Source organism: Rhinolophus hipposideros (assembly GCF_964194185.1).
Source record: "Rhinolophus hipposideros genome assembly, chromosome: 5".
Taxonomy (NCBI): domain Eukaryota; kingdom Metazoa; phylum Chordata; class Mammalia; order Chiroptera; family Rhinolophidae; genus Rhinolophus; species Rhinolophus hipposideros.
In genome coordinates this window covers 92,677,347-92,700,501 of record NC_138051.1, presented here as the reverse complement: position 1 = coordinate 92,700,501, position 23,155 = coordinate 92,677,347, and the positions used below count along the sequence as shown (strand labels likewise).

Below are 23,155 nucleotides of genomic sequence, written 5' to 3'. Positions count from 1 at the left end.
ATCTGCTATCCAGTTATTCCAGTTCTAAAATTCTACATCCAAAAGTCAGAAAGTGACTTCATTAAATCTAGAAAGAAGGTTACCGAAAGTTGAAACCAGAGGGTTCTTCTGATTAACTTTCATGCGTTCATTTGGTATTCAGCCAATATTTGCTAAGTGCTAACAATTGCAATATTTTGAGGAACTGGATAAAAACACAGAGTGGACCAATTCTTATGTACTGCTGTGCAGTGATTACTGAGCAAGGTGTGGTGGGGGGAACCAGATCTGCCAAGAGAATTTTGGCGGAGCTGCAGTGTCTTCCTCAGCTAGTAGCTTGAGCAAAGACTTCTTCTCAAAGGTAATTCCACAGGGAGGGGACTAACATTTCGTGTGCTCTGGGGGAAACCTGGTCTTCAGGATAGGGGAAGGAGTCAGGAGCCTTTGATTGCCCACCTCCAGCTCAACCATAACCGGCAGACACATCCCCTCAATTATCTCCTTCAATGATGGATAAATAAAATCTGGGTTGTTTTTTATTTTTTACAAAGACTGTATTTTATTCTGATATTCTTTCTTTCCTACTTTTTTTTCCAGTTAGTATGTCCTTTCTTTCTGGAAATGAGGTGATAGAAAATGGTAGTAATTGTAGTTGTTTTTTTATTATTTTTCTTTGGAGAGTGCAAGGTAAACACTCTGTGTCAGTTTGGGAAGCTGTAGACTGGCTGACCTGTTAAAGTGGGAAGAGATCTTAGGGATCATTGAGTTCAACTCTTTCATTTTCAGGATAAGAAAAAGTGGAGGTAGAGCCGCTCACCCACGGTTGCCCAGAATGTCTCTGGTAGTTCATTTGGTTTCCATTCTACCTGCCTCCTCGAAGGTGCCTTCTGATTCCAGGAGTCTAAGAACTCTTTATCAACCTTCCTATCAGTGCACACTAAGGTTTGACATTCTGGGCAGGTCAAAATGCTAAGAGGCTTAACCTAGGACCTGGTTCTAGGGGAAATGCTTGGCTCCACTGAGCTGAGTTAATCTAAACAAGTCACCTGACCTGGACCAGCCCACACAGTTAGAGACAGTCAAAGACTGTGAAGTTCATCTGCCACATGACTAAGAAGTGCTTACTAGCCCAAAGGCGAATATGTTGACTGATTGTGTTGGTAACTAGGAGTTCCTCACCAAGACTCAGCAGATGGGACATGTGACTTATAACCCCTGGGGCTGGATTCCAACCACACATTCTCGGTTTAACTCTTGCTGCTGAAAATATACTGCAAAGGCACCCGTGAAAATGCCCAGACCTTGGGGAATACAAAGATAAAGCAGGCATTTCTGTCTTTATCTGTTCGTTTATACCCAGTCTTTTCCCAGAAAGAACTGAAGGTAGCTTTCATGTTAAAATGGAGAGTGATATGGAAGTTATGTAAATATGGAAGTCGTGTTCTGACCTGAAACCCAACTTTTTATTTAAAATGTCTATAGAAAATATTCAACTAAAATTTTTATACTTCTTAGCTCTATAGTACAAAGTATTAAAAAGCAACTTTATCGAGAAACAATTCATATAACATAAAATTCACTTTTAAAATATACAATTCAGTGCTTTTTAGTATATTCACAGCTGTGCACCCTTCACCACTATCTGATTTCAGAATATTTTCATTACCCTCAAAAGAAACTCTGTACTGTTAGCAGTCACACTCCATTCTCTCTCAGCCCCTGGCAACCATCAATCTACTTTCTCACTGTATGGATTTGCCTAGTGGACATTTAATATAAATGGAGTGATACAAATATGACCTTTACAATGGCTCCTTTCACTTATCATAATGTTTTCAAGGTTCATCCATGTTGGGTAAAACGCTTTTTAAAAATATAAATAGGGGTGGACAGGTGGCTCAGTTGGTTAGAGTGAGAGCTGCTGGTCCGATTCCCACATGGGCCACTGAGCTGCATCCTCCGCAACTAGAATGAAGTCAATGAGCTGCCACTCAGCTCCTGGGTGGCCAGATGGCTCAGTTGGTGGGAGCACGGGCTCTCAACCACAAGGTTGCCTGTTCAACTCCCTCAAGGGATGGTGGGCTGCGCCCCCTGCAACTAACAATGGCAACTGGACCTGGAGCTGAGCTGCACCCTCCACAACTAAGATTGAAAGGACAACAGCTTGACTTGTAAAAGCCCTGGAAGTACACGCTGTTCCTCAATAATGTCCTGTTCCCCTTCCCCAATAAAATCTTTTAAAAAAAGATATAAATAAATAAATAAATAAATAAATAAATAAATAAATCAATCAAGAGAATGAGAAGACAAGCCATAGACTGGAGAAAATATTTGCAAAAGATATATCTGATAAAGGACTATTTTCCAAAATACACAAAGAACTCTTAAAACTCAACAAGAAAATGAGCAACCCAGTTAAAAAATGGGCAAAAGACCTGAACAGACACACCTAACAAAGAAGATATAGAGATGGCAAGTAAGCACATAAAAACATGTTCAATATCCTGTGTCATTGGGGAAATGCAGATTAACTCCACACCTATTTGAATGGCCCAAATCCCAAACACTGACAACACGAAATGCTGGTGAGAATGTAGAATAAGAACGCCCCTTCACTGCTGGGGAGAATGCAAAATGGTACAGGTATAACCACTTTGGAAGATAGTTTGGCTGTTTCTTACAAAACTAAATATACTCTTACCATACAACAGTTGTGCTCTTGGTATTTATTCAAGTGAGTTGAAAACTTATGTCAACACAAAATCTGTACATGGATGTTTACGGCAGCTTTATTCATAATTGCTGAAATGTGGAAACAACTAAGATGTCCTTCAGTAGATGAATGGATAAATTGTGGTCCATCCAGGCAATGGAATATTAGTCAGTGCTGAAAAGAAATGCACTATCAAGCCATGAAAAGACATGGAAAAACTTGAATGCATATTACTATGTGAAAGAAGCCAATCTGAGAAGGCTACATAGTGTAGGATTCCAACTATGTCATTCTGGACAAAGGAAAAAGGATGGAGACAGTAAAAAGATCAGTGGTTGCCAGGGCTTAGGGAGAGGTGAATAGGTGGAGCCCAGAAGATGTTCAGGGCAGTGAAAGTACTCTGTGTGACACTATAGAGTTAGACATTTGTCCAAACCCACAGAACGTACAACACCAAGTGAGCCCTAATGTAAACTGGACTTTGGATGATGATGACGTGTCAGTGTGGGTTCATCGATCATAATAAACTCAGCTCTCTGGTGCGGAATGTTGATAGGTGGGGAGTCTGCGCATGTGGGTGGCCGGGGGTGGTATATGGGGACTCTCTGTACTTTCGGCTCAATTTTCCTATGAACCTAAAACTGCTCTAGGAAATATAGTCTATTAAAAGAAACAAAAATAAACAGAACAGTATGACCAAAAAGTATCATATACACCTGACTTTAGTGTCATACATAAGTTGTGATGGCTCCAGGATTGTGGATGGTCTTGGTGCCCTGCCCAGGTCCCTTTCACTGGGCCAGTGAGTCTCCGTCTGCCTGCGGTGGTAGCTGCTTAGAGCTCATTCTGCACCCTCCTCAGGGGGGGTTCCCACTCTGTCCTTGGCTGTGAAAAGTTGTTCCCTGCCAGGGGATGCCTGGGAGGTTACACTCCTCCTAATGGCCAAGTGATGGACTGATGTGGGATGAACGGCTCAGCCATTTTGCCTCTGGGTGGAACAACCTGGATGGTATAAATTGGGCTCCAAAGCTCATCGTCGGATCAGGCCGAGGCCCACACCGAACCCACGTCTTTGCAGAGCTTCTTCCTTTGCCCTATTCCTTTCCCCCACTCTCCTTCCCCCAGGTTTCTCCTGAGAGCAGGCCCTTAACAACTCACAAGCACAAGAATCGCTCTCTGGCTTTGCTTCCAGGGACCTGATCTATGACAACTCCTATGGGCCATCCTGGTCTTCCTAGTACATCCTGATTTGTTTTGCATGGAAATATTGCACGAAGGTCATCTGAAAAGGGTCACGTAATTCATTGTCCACAGTGTTACATGACACAAATAAACCAAAAGACCTTAAACTTTTTCCCCGCCATTGGTGGTAGAAGTCTGAGACACATAGCATTGCTGAGCGGACTCCACAAAAATCGAGTCTTTTTCTCATAAGCTTAAGTGTTTACATTAAAACAGTGACTTCGGGAAATAATGAGCTACCAAATGTATAAAGTGAGATAGTAAAGCAAAGTAAAGGCTAGAGCGTGATGGAGGTTCGTGTACTATTTTTGGTCGGCTGGCCTCAGACAGCCTGTCTGGGGAGGAGACCATTTGGGCAGCTGTGTGACTGGAAGAGGAAGGGCATTCCAGGAAGAGGGAACTGCACATGTCAGGGCCAGAACACCACTGGGTGGCCTGGAGTGAGTCATGTGGCAGGAAACGAGGTTTTATAGATAGGCAAGAGTCAGCTGGCTAGAATTTTATTCTAGAAAGAATGGAAAGAATAACGGTTTTTGAGCTGGAAACCATGATGACAAGTTTTGGAAATAGATAGTGGTGACAGTTGCACAACAATGTGAATGTAATTAATGCCACTGAACTGTATACCTCAAAATGGTTAAAATGGCAAATTTTATGTTAGATATATTTTGCTATGATAAAAAAGAAATTGAAAGAAAAAAAAAGTCTAGTATTTCATCAGAATAAAAACAAAGGGAGTTGGGGGCCAGAGGGAACAGCATCATTAAATGCCCAGCGGAAGGAAAGGTATGAAACATTGAAAAATTATCTAAAGGAGGCCCAAGAGAGGCTTCTGAGGTGCTGGCCAGGCTGTTGTTTTATTTTTAATTTATTTTTTTATTTTTTTAAAGATTTTATTGGGGAAGGGGGAACAGGACTTTATTGGGCAACAGTGTGTACTTCCAGGACTTTTTTCCAAGTCAAGTTGTTGTCCCTTCAATCTTCGTTGTGGAGGGTGCCGTTCAGCTTCAAGTTGTTGTCCTTTCAGTCTTAGTTGTGAAGGGCACAGCTCAGCTCCAGGTCCAGTTGCCGTTTCTAGTTGCAGGGGGCCGAGCCCAACATCCCTGGTGGGACTTGAGGAATTGAACTGGCAACCTTGTGGTTGAGAGCCCACTGACCCATGTGGGAATCGAACCGGCAGCCTTCGGAGTTAGGAGCATGGAGCTCTCACCCTCTGAGCCACTGGGCCGGCCCCGAGGCTCAGTTTTTTATCTGTGTGCTGGTTACCTAGATGTGTTCATTTTGTGTAAATTTACTGAACTGCATATTAATAATTTGTGTATTTTTCTCTATATAAGTGTTAAAGAGAAGACCACAGGCCCAAAATAGTGCCACTCAAGCTAAAAGCCCATAATACCAAACCTACATTTAATATCTGATATAATTACAATTTTAACCTCTCCCAGAAACAGGATTTTAATTAACCAGTCTGGAATTTTCTGGCCAAGCACCAGTAAGGTACTCTGTCACACAGGCCCTCTCTATCCCCCACAAGAAGAAGAGGCAATGTGCATGGTAAAAACCCTTCCCCTTTTTTACCCCCCCCAAAAAAAGATGTTTGGCCCCAAAATAATGCTTCCTTTTCTTTCACTAATATCTCTTCCCCCCTGCTCCCTCCGCTTCCTATAAAAACCTTCCACTTTGTACTACCCCTCGGGCACCTCTTTTGGTTGCTAGATGGGATATTCCCCAATTCATGAATCGCTTAATAAAGCCAATTAGATCTTCAAATTGGCTCTGTTGAACTTTTTTTTAACATGTTACACTTCAATTGAAATATTCACTTGTTTAAAAACAAGTTCAGTCTGCCTGCAGTGGGGAGAATGGACAGTAAAGACCCTCAGGGTTCGGACTGGTGCCTAATACTTACGCACGCCGTAAATATCTGACACTTGGCTGGAGCCTGCTCTTAGTTTTTTCATTACATATATTAATTTGTTTGATCTTTACAATAACCCTATGAAGCACAGAGAGGTGAAGTGATTGCTCAAGGTCACACAGCCAGGAAGTGGCAGATTTGAAATTGAAACCCAGGGAGTCTGAATCCAGAGTCCATGCCTTTAACCTTTAACCAGAGCAAACAGAATGAATGAATGAATGATACATTCATCCCTAGCTTTTTCTAAACCAGTGGTTCTCCACATGGGGGATAGTGTGGATTTTGCTCCCCCCAGCCAAGAGACTTTTGGCAACATCTGGAGACATTTTCAGTTGTCACAAATTGTGGAAGGTGTGCTACTCCTAAACATCCTGCAGTGCACAGGATGGCACCCCACCCTTCCACACACAACAAAGAATTACCCGGTCCCAATGTCAATAGTACTGAGGTTGAGAAACCCTACTCCAAACCTAACCAATTTCTTTCACACTCTCCCCAACGCTTGTTGCTTTATAATCTTCATCTCTCACTTAATCTATATTAGATCATAAATCTGAAATGGCTCCTATCTCTGGGGACGACAGTTATCTTCCCCATTCTTGTGATGTCATTTATTCATAGCTGGCATGAGCCTCACTGACCTCTGATTGCACTGTGTGGTAGAAAGAGTCCCACACTGGGACTGTTCTTGTGAGAATTCTGCCAGAGGCATTGATGGGGAGGTCCCCATGCCTATATGCCTACAGGGATCCTGACTCCCTCTTTTTCCCTGTGCTGTCCTGCCACTCTGGACCCGTTTCAATGCCTGCCTCTCTGTTCCTGGTGCTTCCCATTGGTGCATTTCCCACACTGTGCTGCCATCCCACGATGGCACAGGCAGTGCTCAAGGTCACAGAATTCCCACCTTCTTTTCTTCATCAGAATTATTAATTTATGTTATAGCCCAGCAGCCAAAGGTGTCCCCTTAATCCAGGGGGTAGATAATATTTAGGGGGCACAAACTTAGTGCTAAGCACTGTGTTGAATTTAACTCTCAGAGGGATCTTATGAAATAGGTGCTGCGTTTTACATTTTACAGCTGAGGAAACGCAGGCTGAGAAGCCAAGTAACTTGCTCAGGTCACACGGCTTGCAAATGGTAAAGTTGGCATTTTGAATCCAGGTAGCGTGATGGCAGAGTCCACCATGTGCCCCCAGTTCCCACTCCAGGCCTCTCCCATCTCAGCCTCCTTCTTCTGGCTGGCCCACTTTAGCCACTTTGCGGCCTCTTCTGAGGCTCATTTGACCATCACCATGGCAACCTCCCATTGGCCCTGGACTGCCAGCCACCATCTCTTGTCCCACACTATGGGCTCTCGGCCCCCACTGTTGCTGAAGGAGACTACGGGGTCTGTCCCCAGACTTTTGTTTGCCTCAACATGCCTGGCAGCAGGTCACCCTATTTATTCCATTTCAACTGTGACAGCCTAACCGGCCAAAGGCCACTATTTATCCTGGGTGGGTTAGGGGAGTGGTTAAGCCCTCTCTGACCCGACAGTGAATTCCCAAGGGGAAGGAAGGGAATCTTAGTTCTCTCAACACTCAGCTGCACCTGGCACATAAGGGACATCCGCTGAATACGTTACTGAACGAATGGCTGAAGGAACTCCTCATGCTCCCCACTGAGACTGTGAACGCACGGTGGTCACGAGAATTGGCCGTGGACTTGGACAGACCTAGGCTTGAAGCTCGTGGTCGCTTCCGAGGTGTGATCCTGGGCCAATTACTTAACCGCAGTAGTTGGCAAACAGTTTCTGTCACCGGTCAGACCGTAAATATTTTTGACTTTGCGGGCCATATGGTGTCTCACATAACTACTGAACTCTGCCGTGTTCGCAAAAACAGCCAAAGATCACACCTAAGCTAACGGGTGAGGTCCTGCTCTCAAAGACCTTTAATTACAAAAATAGGAGAAATTTGCTGACCCATGACGTACTATAGCAAAAGATTATAGAAGGTCAAGCGAGATAAGTCATGAATGTCGCCCTCGATCTTGCCCGTGATGTCTTTGGGCAGGACTGAACTCACGCCCTCAAATCAATGCCATTCAATGCACTTGACTGTTCTTTACCACATGCCATCGCGTGCATAGCAGTTCTCTTTTCTCTCCAGTTCCCTATCATAACCGACGTCTGCGAAGTCGCATCGCATCGGGAGCGAGGAGAGCCCGGGATTCCAGAACTAGACTGCCTGGGTCCGAGTTCGGCCTCGGCCACTGTAGAGGTAGGTATGTGACCTTAAGAAAATTAATGTCCCTGATACACTCTCTCTCAGTTGCTCTACCTGTGAAGGCAGGATGACAATAGCAGTGCCTGACAGTAACAACGCCTGCCTCTCGTAGGCTTCTTTGAAGGCTTAAACGGGTTCGCACACCCCAAACACCAGGGGATTCTTTAAAGATTCCAAAACGCGGGCCACACTCAGACCACCGAAGTCACAGCGACGTCTGGGTGATGGGGCGGGGGAGCGTTAAAGTGCTCTGCGCGCGGGTTTCCATCCGGCGACGGGCACTTCCGGAATCACCACGCCCCCGGGTCCCGAACGCCCTTAGTCCCCTGACCCCAGTTTCTTTGGCCCCCGCCTCCCCAAACCCCCGCCGCTGCACGCTGGGACTTGTAGTCCTCTTAGCTCGCCAGCCCCGTCCCCGCCTCCTATTGGCTTTCGCCGACGCCCGCCGGGAAGCTTCGCCAATCACCGCGGTGCAGTCGGTCCTCAAAACAGAGGCGGAGGGCGCTGCGCCGCAATCACTGCAGGGCGGACGCCTGGAGGTGGCTCGTCGGAGTCTGCGCGCCGCGAGGGTTTCCCACGATCCTGTCACCCCCATCGCCGTCGCGGTCAGCCACAAGAGGTAACATCCGGGGCCAAGGGCCGCGCGTCTGCCGAGGCTCCTGGCCTCACGGCCGGGATTGTCATCGCCCCCGGCCCTTTATGAATGACCGTTTTGCACTCTGCGGAGTTCGGGGACGCCCTGCGACCTGCCAGCCCGCTGTCCCGCGCGGGGTGGTGGGCTCGCTTTGTTGGGCGTGCTCTGGCTGGGAGCCCAGGCTCCTCCTCCAAGCGCAGGGAGAAACCGGCGCGCGAGGACCGGGCGGATGCTCGAGTCCCGCAGCCGGGGGAGGCCGGCGGGGTCTCGGGGGGCTCGGGGGGCTCGGGGGCGTGGTTCTGACCTTCCCGGTCGAGGGACAGTGCAGGCTGTTGATGCTTTTAAATCGGAGGTTTGCACCCGTTTCTAGTCACTTCTCCGTAGCCTAAGGGGAAGGCCCGTGAAGGAAAACAACAAAAATTCTCAAACTCACAGAAACATTCCTTGTGGGAAGTCGGGGAAGCTCTAGTTCTCAGAGATGTGAGCTGGGGGATTGTAGGATGATTCACACACACGAACCGTGGAAGTGAAAGTTAGCAGGATTTGGTCCCCTGTCCCCAACTGTCGGAGTTGAGGTTACACCCAGATGGGTTGTTTCATGCCGAGAATTGTGGAATCTGGAGGCCAGCAGAAGGAACTTAGTGTCAGGTGCTTTGCTTACTAGGTGACAATCAATGCCCAGCGTTTGAGCCTTGCCCTGTGGTGTGTAGTGAGTGGAGTAGTGCAACAGCCCAATTTTCATCACGGGGGGGGGCCGCATTCGTTAGTAAACGTTTCTTGAGCCTTCCTAAGCTTTTTGAGCTGGAATTATTTCCTAAAGGGGAGAGGCAGGATACAGTGAAGCCTTCCAGCGTGACGAGGGCCAGGGTACAGATTTGCACAGGGGCAGCATCTACCCAGTGGGAAGGGGTAGAGCTTGGCCGAGAAGGGGATGCAGGGATGGAGCTTGAGAGATGGGCAGGAGCGAGTGAGATAAAGGAGGAGAAGAATGTTTCACCTGGAAAACAGCATAGTGAAGGCTTGGAAAGAACAATGATTTGGGAGGTGGAGCCTGGAGCCTGGGAGGAGCAAGGGGTTTCCTGTGGGCGGTGGATTTCAGGAGCCGTGAGAATGGAGAGGTCCGTCTTGCTGGGCCTCCTGTGCCGCCGTAAGAGATTTGGATTTTGTCCTGAACGCTGAATTCGGTAGACGTGTGTCTTAGATACTCTGTGGTGTAGAAAAGTATTGGAGAGAGGCCACACTAGGGCGCTCCTTGCAGTAATTCCCCTAGAGACTTGCTGAGAGTTTTAAAGAGAGTTGGAGTGGGAAGGGAGAGAAGAGTTTGTCAGCTGTTAAGGAGGTGGAATACACCATACCCAGTATTGTTCAGTAAAAATATTGACGTGAACTCTGTCCCTCGGGTTTTCCAACCTTTGACTATCTGAGGAAATGCCCTGTCTTTTTTTTTTTTTAACCGCAGAAGGTGCTTTGTAGACGGTAATTTGAATCCTCATTTATGATGCAGAAATTGTCACATGTATCAAGGGTGTTGAAATCAGAATGATTAAACATATAAGACTCAAATTTTCTTGTAACTCAGGAATGCAAATTAAACCCATAGTTAGAGCACTTTATATCCATCAAATTAGAAATGATAAAGTTTGATGTTATCAAGAGATGTTAGGTATTTGAGGAAAAGATTCACCACGAGTGGAAGTGTACCTTAGAACAGTATAGCTACTAGCAAAACGGGGATCTTAAGACCCAGTGGTTCCACTTCTAGAAAGTAGCTTAGAGAAACAGACATATGTGTACAAGGAGAGGAGTGCTAGGATGTTTCTTACAACACTGTTTTATAATGGACATTAAAAACAGCAAGACGGGTTTTCCTATATTCCAACTATTTCGTTAGGGAGACAGAGACTCTACTCTAGAACTGAGCTCAACTCCGAATACAACCAAGCAGTGTGAGAGGGTCAGTGGCTGGAAAATTACTAAGAGGAACTTGATCAGATATCAAAGGTGAGGGATTCTCACGGGGTTTTTGCCAAAACTGAGCTCAGCAGTTCAAGGCTTGGTTAGAAAGAGGGCTCAGAGGAACTTGACTCAAGTTTGGCAAGGAGGGGAATCCTTGTCACCTGTCCTTGTTTCTCTTGCGTGTTGTCAGCCAGGGACCACTTGCATGATTTTATTGTAAACCTCTGGAAAGCAGAGTAGGATCAAAGACATTCCAGTTTGGAAGGCTCTTTTCAAATGTTGTTATCTAGCTTGGCTTTGAAGGTTCACTCTTTGTAACCAAGATCCAGTAGCAAATCAGAGATGGCAGTGAGAGGTCACACCCAACGGTGGTTAAGGTGTGGTCTTAGGTGTCAGACCTGGGTTTGAACTTGACTGTGCTACACAGTTAGTTATGTGACTGTGACCTTATTTCTTGTATTGTTGGTGACAGTTTATCTCGAATGGGTGCTCTGCCCTAAACCTCCCAAATGAATCGAACCCCACTTGATGGTACATTTCTTGAAGTCAAGCAGAATTGTTCATTTGAATCACAGATCTAGTGTAGCCTGGTAACCTGAGAGGGTCCTAGGACCAAGAGGGAACAGGAGAGGATTCATCATTGGAGGGTGGTGAGATTTCGTCCTGAAGGCTTGTCCGTTCACCTTGACTTTGTGTGACTCAGCCTCGCTTTGATGGGCTCTTCTAAGAGAAGAGCTCTTTATATGGTTTGCCCACGAGTGCCTTAGAAGGGCACCGTGGGAAGTGCAGAGGCTGCTCTGTCCTTGGGCCCCAAGTGGGGTTACAGGGCCTCCCCGATGTTCACATCAACAACTCTTTTATGACAAGCGAGGTGAGGTAGTGGAAAAAGGAGTCTTTGGCGTCAGATCTGTGTCACATCAGCAGTGCCACTTTCCGGTCAGTTTCTCTACCTCTGAGCCAGTTTTCTCAAGTGTCTGCAGGGAGTAAGGAGACTGGCTCAAGGCTGATGCGAGGCGTGTGTAAAGTGCCCCTCACGTTGCGTGTCTCAGAGCATATAACCACAAATATCCCCCTCTCCCACGCTGTGCAACATTACTCTTGGGGAGAACTTTCTTCTCTCCCCTGGTTAGAGCTCAACTGTCTGGATCATTTTCTCCTCCGCAAACTGTTAGCAGACTGAAAACATATCCCCTAACAGTACACCTTGTAGATCTTTCCGTGCTTGGCCTTATTCTTCTTAAAAGCGTCCCAGTACCACATTATAAGGATGTACCCTAATGATTTAACTAGACAGTCCTTGTAGATGACCATTTATGTTGCTTCCAGTGTTTTCTTTTTTGCTGTTACAAACGGGCAGGCTCCTTCACGTTCTTAAAATCTTCCACTTTTGAAAACGATACCTCACACTCCTGCTGGGACTCCCTCTCTTGCCTTAAATTTCTCCCAGGCGCTCATCATCACCTGACAGCCCGTGTACGCGCATTTCAATGGTCCGTCTCTTCCCACTAAAAGGTCAGCATAGTGCAGGGTTTTGTCCGTTTGATTCCCTGTTGAGTGCCCGTGAGCCCCTGGTGGGTACTCAGGCCATTTGTTGGGTGGATCGGTGGGTACACTGCAAACAGCAGTCATACAGAGCTAGTTTAGCAGGGATCATTTACTTCCTGGATCTTACACTTTGATAAAACCAGAATAATAGGCATATTGCAAGATTATTGGTGACTTTGTCATGAGTATCGCTGATCTGGAAACTGCTGTTGGAGGCCAGTTGCTTTGAGATGTGTTCATTCATTGCTGAGGGGAATGGGATGATGATAGTACTTTCACCTCTCATCTTCACCCCAGGCCCCAGTGTTTCCCCAAATAGGATTAGTGTATGTGTTTTTTAAGTGGTCTCAGGAAGGCTGGGTTTTTCCAATCAGTGTCATACTGAGGCTTTTAACTTGCCATTATGTTCAAGGAACCACATTCTGTGTTTATAAGAAAAAAAAACGGTAAAGGGGAACCATCGTCAAATGTTATCTACGAAAGTATCTTTGTCTACTTATAGGGCACTTTTCCTCCCTGAGGAGTCACTTGCTGGTATATTAGTAGAAAAGTGAAAGGTAAACTTGAATTTCTAAAAGTAACCTGGAGCTGCTTTTGCAGTACCTGTTGTGTTGATTGCTAATTTAGGCAATTTAACTGGTAGTGTTCATTCTATTGTTCACAGTCAGGCCAACCATTTGATTCCAGTATTTTATTTATTTATTTTTGTCCCTAAATATAAAGGGTAGAAGTCACACACCTCTGCCTCCAGAGGAATGAGCCTCTTTGGGATTAAGTCACATGAACCGAACTCAGGAGAGACTGGTGTGCAAACCAGGGAGCCCCTTTAATGATTGTCAATGCAAGATAATAAAACACCAGCCAGGCTGTACCTTTCATGTGGGCTGAGGGCACAGACTCATTCCCCAGGGCAGACCAAAGAGACCACGTGTTTCATTGGAACAGCCGTGTCCACTGGTTTACAGATTGTCTCTGGCTGCTTTCGCGATACAGTGGGGGAGTTGAATCGTTGTGACAGAGATGGCATGACCTGCAAAGCTCATATTGACTATCTAGCCCTTTTCAGAAAAAGTTTGCCTTCTCCTACCCGGGGAAGGCTTCCCAGGGAGGCGTCAGCCCAGCCAGCAGCTGCTGGGTGCATGGCCTTAGTAATCACTGGAACACCTCCCTCGTGGGGGCTGCTGGGGAGCTTTGGGGATGGGATGCTTTTGCTCTTTGGCTCTCCTGCCTGACCTCACTGTTGCTTCTTACGTTTGTATAGTTGCACCTTTTCCTCTTACCTCCCAGCCCCACAGTGAACTGTGGTCAGGTCTGGCGGACATGGGGGAGCTTCCTCAGGTGTACGTTAACACTTTAACAGACCAGGGGGGTTCTGGCCGCGGTCTGCTGCCCTCATCTATCTGTTCCCTGGTGTCTGTTATGCCCCATACTACAAAACAAAAACTAAACAAACGAGAACACTTGGACGTTTAAGGATAATTGTAAAAACAAATGTGGGATACCTTGCTGAAGTGACCCATCCATCCACAGACCTTGTGACGGAGCTCAAGAACCCTGAATTTGGCCCAAGTCAGTTTACCGATTAGGAATCGAGTCCTGGGGAGGAGACATTGTGGGGACAGAGCAGTGTCGGGATGCTGGGCTTCGGGGCAGACGTGGACTGGAGGCCGCCAGGGTTAGCATAAAGGCCTGCCTGCTACATTAAACCTGGCCATCTCCTGGAGCTTGTCAGAAATGCAGGGTCTCGGGGCTGGCCCGGTGGCTCAGCCGGTTGGAGCTCCGTGTTCCTAATGCCGAAGGCTGCCAGTTCGATTCCCATATGGGCCAGTGGGCTCTCAACCACCAGGTTGCTGGTTCCTCAACTCCCACAAGGGATGGTGGGCTGCGCCCCCTGGAACTAGTAACAGCAACTGGACCTGGAGCTGAGCTGCGCCGTCCACAACTAAGACCGAAAGGACAACAACTTGAAGCTGAACAGCACCATCCACAACTAAGATTGAAAGGACAACAACTTGACTTGGAAAAAAGTCCTGGAAGTACACACTGTTCCCCAATAAAGTCCTGTTCCCCTTCCCCAATAAAGTCTTTAAAAAAAACAGAAAGAAAGAAATGCAGGGTCTTAGGCCCTGCCCAGGCCCAGCGAATCAAAATCTGCATGCTAACAAGACCCCCAGGTGACCTGGGTGCACAGTCAAGTTGGAGAAGCACTGACCTGAGGTGCTCTTAGGTTTTTAAACTATGAGCAGACTCGAGGTTTCTTGTTTTCTTCACTTAAGAGGCAAAGCCACCATTTTGAGTTTTAGCCCAGTGCTGTGTTCGGAGTGTGGGGGTCGGTTTCTTCGGTAGAGAGGAGGTTCCTGCCTTAGCTGGCTGGTGCTCTTCAAGGACAGATACTTTGTCCTGTCCCTATTGCCTCCCCTGCGCCCAGCACATTGTTTGGTGGGTGGGTGAATGAATGAGTGAGCGAATGAAAAAGGGAATGAGTGAACGAGCACTGTTTTCCAAATGGCATTGGAGGCAGAGGTCAGCCTCACAGACTGTTCTGCTCTGAGTTCCTACATCTCAAAGACGGTTTTTCCTCTTATCTCGAGTGACAGGCCTGGCTTCTGTCTCAGGAAGGCTGGTATTTTTTAGAATAACGTATTTGGGACGCAGGGCAGGGTCTGATCTGAGTAATGCACGGTGGCCAGGACTTAGCCTTAGTCCTGCCTTTGGTGCTTTAAAGCTTTATTTAAAGTTTTGGCAATAGAGTATAAAATTGGGCAGGTACCGTGTTTCCCCGAAAATCAGACCTAACCAGAAAATAAGCCCTCGCATGTTTTTCAGGATGACATCCCTTGAACATAAGCCCTAATGCGTCTTTTGGAGCAAACCTTAATATAAGACCCGGTCTTATTTTCAGGAAAACACGGTACTTTTTTAAGGAATAGTTTTGGGCTGCAAAACCATGCAGCAGTAGGAAGGCCAGAGCTAACTGTTGACGGCTTTGGGCAAGTCTCTTCTCTCTTGCTTCATGCTCCCCTTCCTAGAAAACAGGGATTAAGATATTTTCCCTGCCTTTGCACAGAATGCATGTTAATGGGTTGTGTCATTTAAAGACATTCATGTGGGCTGCCAATGTTTGACGGTTGCTTATCCACATAGCTCGCTCACAAACTTATAAATTGCCCCTTGGTGTTTATATAGAACATATGTCGAATTTTGACACATTTCATTGTATAAGTAATATACATTAATTGTAGGAAAAGAGATAGATATGGAAAAGAAAATCATCCTTAATTCTACCTACCTCCCAGCAGGAATTGTTACATTTCATGTCTGCCCTCCACATTTTTCTGTGCATATATTACATGTATATTCTTTTCTTGCAAACAGTGCATAGGATGGGTAGACATTTTTCTAATACGGTGAATTTTGTTGGTGAGTTTTATCTGCTGCAGTATAAGTTGTGACAAAAACTTTGAAAGTTTCCCCCAAAGAACTTTCTCCATCTGGGGAAAGGGGCAGCAGAGCTGAAAAGAAAATTCCACTCTGTCAGCATTTTTATACCCTCAGCATGTTCTGTCTGACGATTAAATGGTCTTATTTTTTGATCCATTTACTGTGATATTTTCTCAGGGGCCAACAATTATATTCTTCTGTTCTTGTCCTTCCTTTTTGGCTTGACTGTGCCTTTCTCTTCTCAGGTTTCTGCAGTCGAACTCCACGGTGCAGGATGATTTGGGAAGGAGCTGTGTGGCTCAGCTTGGTCCTGGGGATTGGTGCTGTCCTCATAGATGATCCCGAGGACGGAGGCAAGCACTGGGTGGTCATTGTCGCAGGTTCAAACGGCTGGTATAATTATAGGCACCAGGTAAGAAAGTGACTGGGCTTTTTCTCTATAACACTGGCATTCTGTAAACAGTCCGGACATTGTTAATAGGACAGACTTTTTTCTTTTTCTAAAGATTTTATTGGGGAAGGGGTACAGGACTTTATTGGGGAACAGTGTGTACCTCCTTTTTTCCAAGTCAAGTTGTTGTCCTTTCAGTCTTAGTTGTGGAGGGCGCAGCTCAGCTCCAGGTCCAGTTGCTGTTGCTAGTTACAGGGGCGCAGCCCACCATCCCTTGCGGGACTTGAGGAGTTGAACCAGCACCCTGTGGTTGAGAGCCCACTGGCCCATGTGGGAATCGAACTGGTAGCCTTCGGAGTTAGGAGCACAGAGCTCCAACTGCCTGAGCCACTGGGCGGGTCCTAGGACAGACTTTTTAAAAAGCCATCTATACTCCTGTTAGACTGGCGAAAATATGTGTGTTGGCGAAGATGTGGAGAAATGGGAATTCTCCTCATATGTTGCTGGGGGGATTATAAAATGGTACATCTATTTTTGGAAAGCAGTTTGGTAGTTCCTCAAAATGGCCATTATGGGGGGCCACCTCAATCTAATGCAAAGTTTTCAACCTTGGCGCTATTGACAGGTCATTCTTGGCGTGGGGTGGGGGGTGAGAGGGGTAAGACGTCCTGCGCGTGGTAGGATGTTGCTGCATTCTTGACCTCCACCCACTAGACGCCGGGTGCATCACCCACCCCACTGTAACCACCAAAATGTCTCCAGCCTTTGCTAGATATCCCTAATCGCGACTCACTGGTCCACAACATCTCACTGTGTATGTAAGGATACAGAGTTAAAGAGAGGAAGTGACTTGCCTGAGGCCACACAGAAGTTGGGGTGCAGAGATGACTGAAGCCTGGGGCTCTGGTCAGAGCCTCACAAGGCCTCTTTGCCCTCCATGCCTCAGCCCTGCTGCTCTACCCTTGCACCTTCCTCCCCATCCTTCCTGGCATTTCTGCCAAAGCAGCCTAGCAGGAATTAGAGAGAAAAGAATCCACATCTGTCAATACATTACAAGTGCAGCCTCCTGGTAGGAATGTAACATGGTGCAGCTGCTTTGGGAAATAGTCTGGTAGTTTCTCAAAAGGTAAACATAGGATTATCAGCAATTCTACGACTAGGTATACACCCAAGAGAAATGAACACATATGTTCACACAAAAATTTGTACCTGAATGATCATAGCCCAAAGGTGGAAACAATCCAAATGTCCATCAGCTGATGAATGGATAAACAAAATGGTCTAGCCATACAAAGGGAAATGTGGTCTGTCCATAAAAGGACAGATTATTTGGCCATAAAAAAGAAGGAAGTGGGGTCTCCTGGTGGCTCAGGTGGTTGGAGCGCCACGCTCCTGCCGAGTTCATCAGTTTGATTCCCACATGGGACAGTGGGCTGTGCCCTCTACAGCTAAGATTGTGAACAATGGCTCTCCCTGGAGCTGGGCCAGTGAGCAGCTGGAGGTTGATGTGAGCTGCCACAGGCTTCCAAGGTCTGCTGTGGGCTGCCGCGGGCTACCATGTGCTGCCAGGAGCGGCCGGTGGCCAGTGTGAGTGGCCGGCAGCCAGCGTGTGCTGCTGTGAGCTGCTGTGAGGCGACAACTGGTGACCGACTGCCTGGGGGTGGGGCGGGGAGTGCAAGGGTCATAATACCTGCATGGGCCAGGGAGCTGAGTCCTACACAACTAGACTGAGAAACAATGGTTTGAACTGGAGTTGGGAGGGGAGGCAAAAAAGGGGAAAACAAAACACAGAATGAAGTACTGATACAGACTTCAACTTGGTGCTCAATAAAAGAAGCCAGTCCCAGAGGACCACATATTGTAGGATTACATTTATATGAAATGTCCAGAATAGGGAAGTCTATAGAGACAGAAAATAGATTAGTAGTTGGCAAGGTCTGGGCGGAGGGGAGAATGGGAATGACTGCTAATGGGTCTGGGGTCTCTTTTTGGGATGACGAAAGTGTTCTGGAATTAGATAGTGGTGAGGGTTGCATGATTTTGTGAATATACTAGAAACCACTCGGTTGTACATATATATTTGTGTGAAACATAATGAACTCCTTTTGTTAGGCAAATAGTTGAATTACTGGGTTGTATATTTTAAAAGGCTGAGTTTCATGGTGTCCGAATTATATCTCAATAAAGTTGCTGTTTAAAAAGTAATTTCATCTTTTAATTCTCAGAAACAAGATGTATAGGCTATTATAGCACATGCGGGCTCTCTTCTAAGAGCCCTTTACACAGATGAACTCATTTAACAGGCAATAGGTCCAGCTCTTATTTCCTCTTTACAAATGAGTGGACTGAGGCGTAGAACGAACGGGTCAGCACTTCACCCGCGTGGCACAGGTGACAGGTGGTTGAGCCTGGATTCAAACACAGGCCAACTAGCTCTGGAGCAGCGCTGTCTGATAGGACGGCCACGTTATGTCATGGTAAATTTTCTAGTAGCCACGTTTTTAAAAAGTAAAACAGAAAAAAAAATACGTGACTGTAATGTTTATCTTATTTAATCCCGTATATCCAAACTCATCATTTTCCTCGTAATCAATATTAAGAGTTGGTAATAAGACACCTTACTTTTTTTTTTTTTTTGGTACCAAGTCATCAAAATCCAGGGTGTGTTTATACTTGCGTGGCATTCAGGGCAGACTGGCCACCTTTAAAGTGCTCATTGCCACATGTGGCCAGTGGCCGCTGTACTGCACAGCGCAGGCGTAGAGTCTGTTCCGGGTGGCCTGGCAGTGCCTCCTTAGCCACATTTCCCTCCCAGGGTGTCGGTTTTCATCTTGGGTAAGGGGTTAGTTTAGATGAACCCCTACCAGCTCTAAAATCGATGATTATTGAGTGACTTGCTTCTTGAATGGCTTTTGTATGTTAGCTAAATAGGAAATTTGGCTCGACTAAAACCTTGTTGTCATAACAAATGATTCCTTTTGCTTTTAATACTTAACCACAGACCTGACCCATTTCTAGGAGCAACCTGAGTCTCCTCCCTCTCTACCCGAGTTGGAAAGATAAGGTATTCAATACAGATCACTGATCGTCAGCTGGCTGATTCATCAGCCACCCCGGTTTGTGTACAACCAGCTTTAAAAAAACAGTTGGTTAAACATTATTAAGTATAGGTATCCAGTTACCCTTTGTTCCCAGACAGCCTTTTTTCCCCCCTTAAGTGTTGCTAGTTTCCCTGGGGTAAAATAGTTAATATTGAGATAGACTAAAGGGAAGCCATGCAAAAGAAGTGGCCACAGATTGAAATATTTGTCCCTAAATACGTGAGAATGATGCTGCTTAGACCACAGGAGAGGAAACTCGTTTGCTGAGTCACCACTGATTTCAGCCCCACTCCCTGTTGACCTGGTTCTGTTCCCAGCCAGCTGCCAACACTCGCTTTATCCACTTTGGAGGCTAATTAATCAGAGACCATTTAAAAGAACTTTCCCCGTAGAACCTATACAGACTTTTAAACTTCCATTTTTCTAGAGGCTTACATTTTCCTTGGATTAATACAGCACTCGTGATCACAAATCTCGTTTGTTTAGGGAAGATGAAGACACCAGGCACGATTAAGTCACTGCTAAGTGCGTTGTGATGGTTATTTTAACCATGTTTTGTTTTGACTGAATTGGATTTCTCAGTTTCCATTTGGGGCTGGAAATTCATGGATGACAGAGAGGGGTTCAGTCTGCGGTGACTTTGGTGGGCTGTTCTGCGTCCCGTGTCCTGAGTGTGGGGTGGGTAAGGCCCCGTGAGGGCGGGTTTCTGCAGGGGCGGGGTGGAAGCCAGACTGCAGTGAGGGGAGAAGAGAGGGAGAGGTTCCGAAGTGCAAGCAGCATGTGGTGACAGTGGACACTGTCCTCCCACAGGCTCGTGAAGGGAAAAAGAAGTAGGTCACCAGGGAGGAATGGGGCTGGGGGAGCATTTCTTTCAGGACCGAGAGATTTGAGCACACGGAGAAGGAAGATCGAAGGCCTGCGTAGGGCAGTGGGGTGATTGTTGAAGTGAGTTGAAGGTGAAGCTCACTGTACTCAGGAGAACTGAGCATGATGGGAATTGGGAGGCGAGGCAGGTATGAGCCAGGTGTTACCAGGAACAAGGGGTTTGGGGTCATTACTGGGGGCTCTGAAGGAGGAAGCCGTTTGGTGTTGTGTTGGAGGAGAGGAGCTGTCAGAGCGCTGACGCCCACTCCCCTCTGCTCTCCTTGATTTGGGGGTGTAGTGGAGAGGAAGGGGGCCACCCCCTCCTCCCAGGTAGGCTGTAAGAGCATCTGTGTCCTAGGGGCTGAGCAGGCAGGTAGGCAGGTTTCAGTGGGAGCAGAGAGGTCGAGGAGAAGTCTGCAACTTGTACATATTGGAGTTGGAAGGTAGACGTGACGATGGAGGGTCCAGTGGCAGAGTCATCACGTTTCTGAAAGACCACCTTTCATTTTATATATTTTTTAAAATGTGTGGAATTACCACTGTTTAAAAACAGCTTTATTGAGGCATAACTTTATATGTCATACAATTCACTTATTATAATTGTATAGGCCAGTGATTTTTCGTAAATTCCAACAGTGGTGCAAGCATTGCCACCGTCTAGTTTTGGGACACTTCCATCGTTCTAGAAAGTTCCTTCATGCCCATTTGCAGTTAGTTCCAGCTCTTGTCCCTGCCCCATGCAGCCACGGGTCTGCTTTCTGTCTATATTGTTTTGCATTTTCTAGAAACTTCATACAAATGGAATTGTACAATATGCAATCTTTTGTGTCTGGCTTCTTCACCTAGTATAATGTTTTGAGGTTAATCCGTGTTGTTGCAAAGGATCACTTCTATTAAAAGAAAAGAAGGACACATTTTTAAAGAGGGCGTGGTAGGAAGGGATTCGGGCGGAGGGAGGGCAGAGCGAACTGAGTTAGGGGACGCAGTTAGTTCAGGAGGGCTGTGCTGGCACAGGCCGGAGGCAGCGCAGGATCACAAAGGAACGTGGGCTTTGGACCAGCGCAGACCTCCGGTGTTGTTCCTGCTCTCCGCTTACCTGGTGACTTATTCGTTTGAACAGATAACATAATCTCACTGTAAAGCTCCGATTCCCTGTGGAAGATGTGAGGTTGGTGGTGGGCTCACTGAGGCACGCCTGTAAAGCCGCTGACCCTGGGCCCCCCGGGCAGCACTCAGGGCATGCGTCTCGAGGTGATGGTACGTGCCAGAGGAGCAGACCGTGAGGACCCCTTCTTAGCTCCTTCCTGGCTGGAAAGTGGATGCCTTCACAGTGTCTGTGACCAAGCTGTGCCGCCTGTGTTGGGCCTTTGTTCCAAGCCAGTTGTTTCACTGGCAGTTGGCCTGAGATGGTGGCAGCAGGAGCAGACCGTGTCAAGACAGAGGCCTGCAGCAGGAAATCACGGGGTGCGTCAGGAAGCCTGTCAGAGCTCCTAACGTACGTGAAACACGCTGAGCCACTACAATCTCTGTTCAGTAGTCCCGAGGGACAAGTCTTACTCAATACTCTCCTCTCAAATGTGACCTCGTGTGTCTTTCCGGTTTTTAAGGGAAAAATGCTTATAGGTCAGATGTGTTGGAAGGAAGTGATTCACTACGACTTCCTGTTGAAGTAGCCTTCAACACCACTTCCAGATTATTTGACTTAATTTAACCCTGCTTTTATTTCTATTGCCAGTAAATACTTAACTCTTACAAAGAACCCCTATGAGTAACAAAGTTAGAGGCAACCAAGTACCTCCAAGGGCCCAGGAGAGAATCACGATGTGACTTGGAGACTGGTGCGCGAGGAAGAGGGCACAAGGCGTGATCCAGCGCTGAGCCCTCTCCGAGCTTGTCCCCGTCTGTGAAATGGGGAGACAGCACCTGCCTGTCAGGGTGGTGGCGAGCAGTCCATGCGCTGCAGGAGATCGCTAATGGGACACGCTGCACCTGCCCTTTCTAAAGTACAATTGTATTGAAGCGTATTTTGCATATCACATGTAATTCACCCATTTCAAGTGGACAACTCCATGATTTCGTAGTAAGTTGTGCAAACATCACCATACATCCGTTTGAGAACTTTTCCTCTCCCTAGTAAGACCCCGCGGGCCCCTCTGCAGTCCCTAGCCCCAGGCAACCTCTACTGTACTTTCTGTCTCTATAAATTTGCCGTTTTAGAACGTTTCATATCCATGGATCCATACAACATGTGTTTTTTTTTTATGTCTGGCTTCTGTTAGCGTAGTGTTTTTGAGGCTTATCTGTGTTGTAGCATGTGTCAGTACCTTATTCCTTTTTATTGCCAACGAGTCTTAAATTGTATGGACAGACTACATTTTATCGGTCCATTTATCGGTTGACGGACATTTGGGTTGTTTCCATTTTTTGCCTATTATGAGCAGTGCTGCTAAGAACACTTGTGTGCAAGTCTGTTTGCATGGATAAGTGTTTTTGTTTCTCTATTCAGATATATAAGAATAGAATTGCTGAGTCAGATGGTAAATTTTATGTTTAACTTTTTAAGAAAAGGTTAAACTATTTCCCAAAGTGGCTGCATCATTTTACATTCCCTCAAACAGTGAATGGAGGTTCCGTTTTCTCCACATCCTCACCATCACTTGTTATTGTCTGTCTGGCTGTGGTATCTCGTTCTGGCTTTAATTGTATTTCCATAATAACTAATTATATTGAGCATCTTTTGATGTGCTTTTTAGCCATTCATATGTTTTCTTAAGTGAAATAGTTATTCAGATCTTCTCTCTATTTTTGATTGGGTTGATTGTCTTATTGAGGTACACGAGTTCTTTATATGTTCTGGATTCAATTCCTCTATCAGATATGTGTTTTGCAAATATTTTCTCTTCTTCTGTTGTTTGTCTTTTCATTTTCTTAAAGTACTTTCTTAAAGTACTTCTTTGAAGTACTAAAGTTTTAAATTTTGACGATGTCCAACTTACCAATTTTTTTTTCCTCCATAGACCATGCTTTTGGTGTCATCTATAACATCTTTGCAGTTTTAACTCAAGGTTCCAGAGATTTTTCTCCTAAGTTATCTTGCAAAAGTT

The 23,155-nt window shown here is 46.3% G+C and overlaps 1 protein-coding gene across 3 annotated transcripts in view; it reads left to right on the top strand.

Annotated features, from left to right (window-relative positions):
- Positions 1 to 217: 217 nt before the first annotated feature.
- Positions 218 to 23,155, top strand: part of LGMN (legumain) — a 38,316-nt gene continuing 15,378 nt past the window's right edge. The window contains exons 1-3 of one of the 3 annotated variants that reach the window (XM_081049623.1): positions 218 to 340; positions 8,003 to 8,113; positions 15,941 to 16,107. In XM_081049623.1, coding sequence (XP_080905749.1) covers positions 15,970 to 16,107 — 138 coding nt within the window. In that variant the 5' untranslated portion in view covers positions 218 to 340; positions 8,003 to 8,113; positions 15,941 to 15,969. Of the gene's footprint in view, positions 341 to 8,002; positions 8,114 to 8,395; positions 8,739 to 9,657; positions 9,901 to 15,940; positions 16,108 to 23,155 lie in introns of those variants that run through there. The other 2 variants (XM_081049622.1, XM_081049621.1) reach the window with 2 other exon arrangements.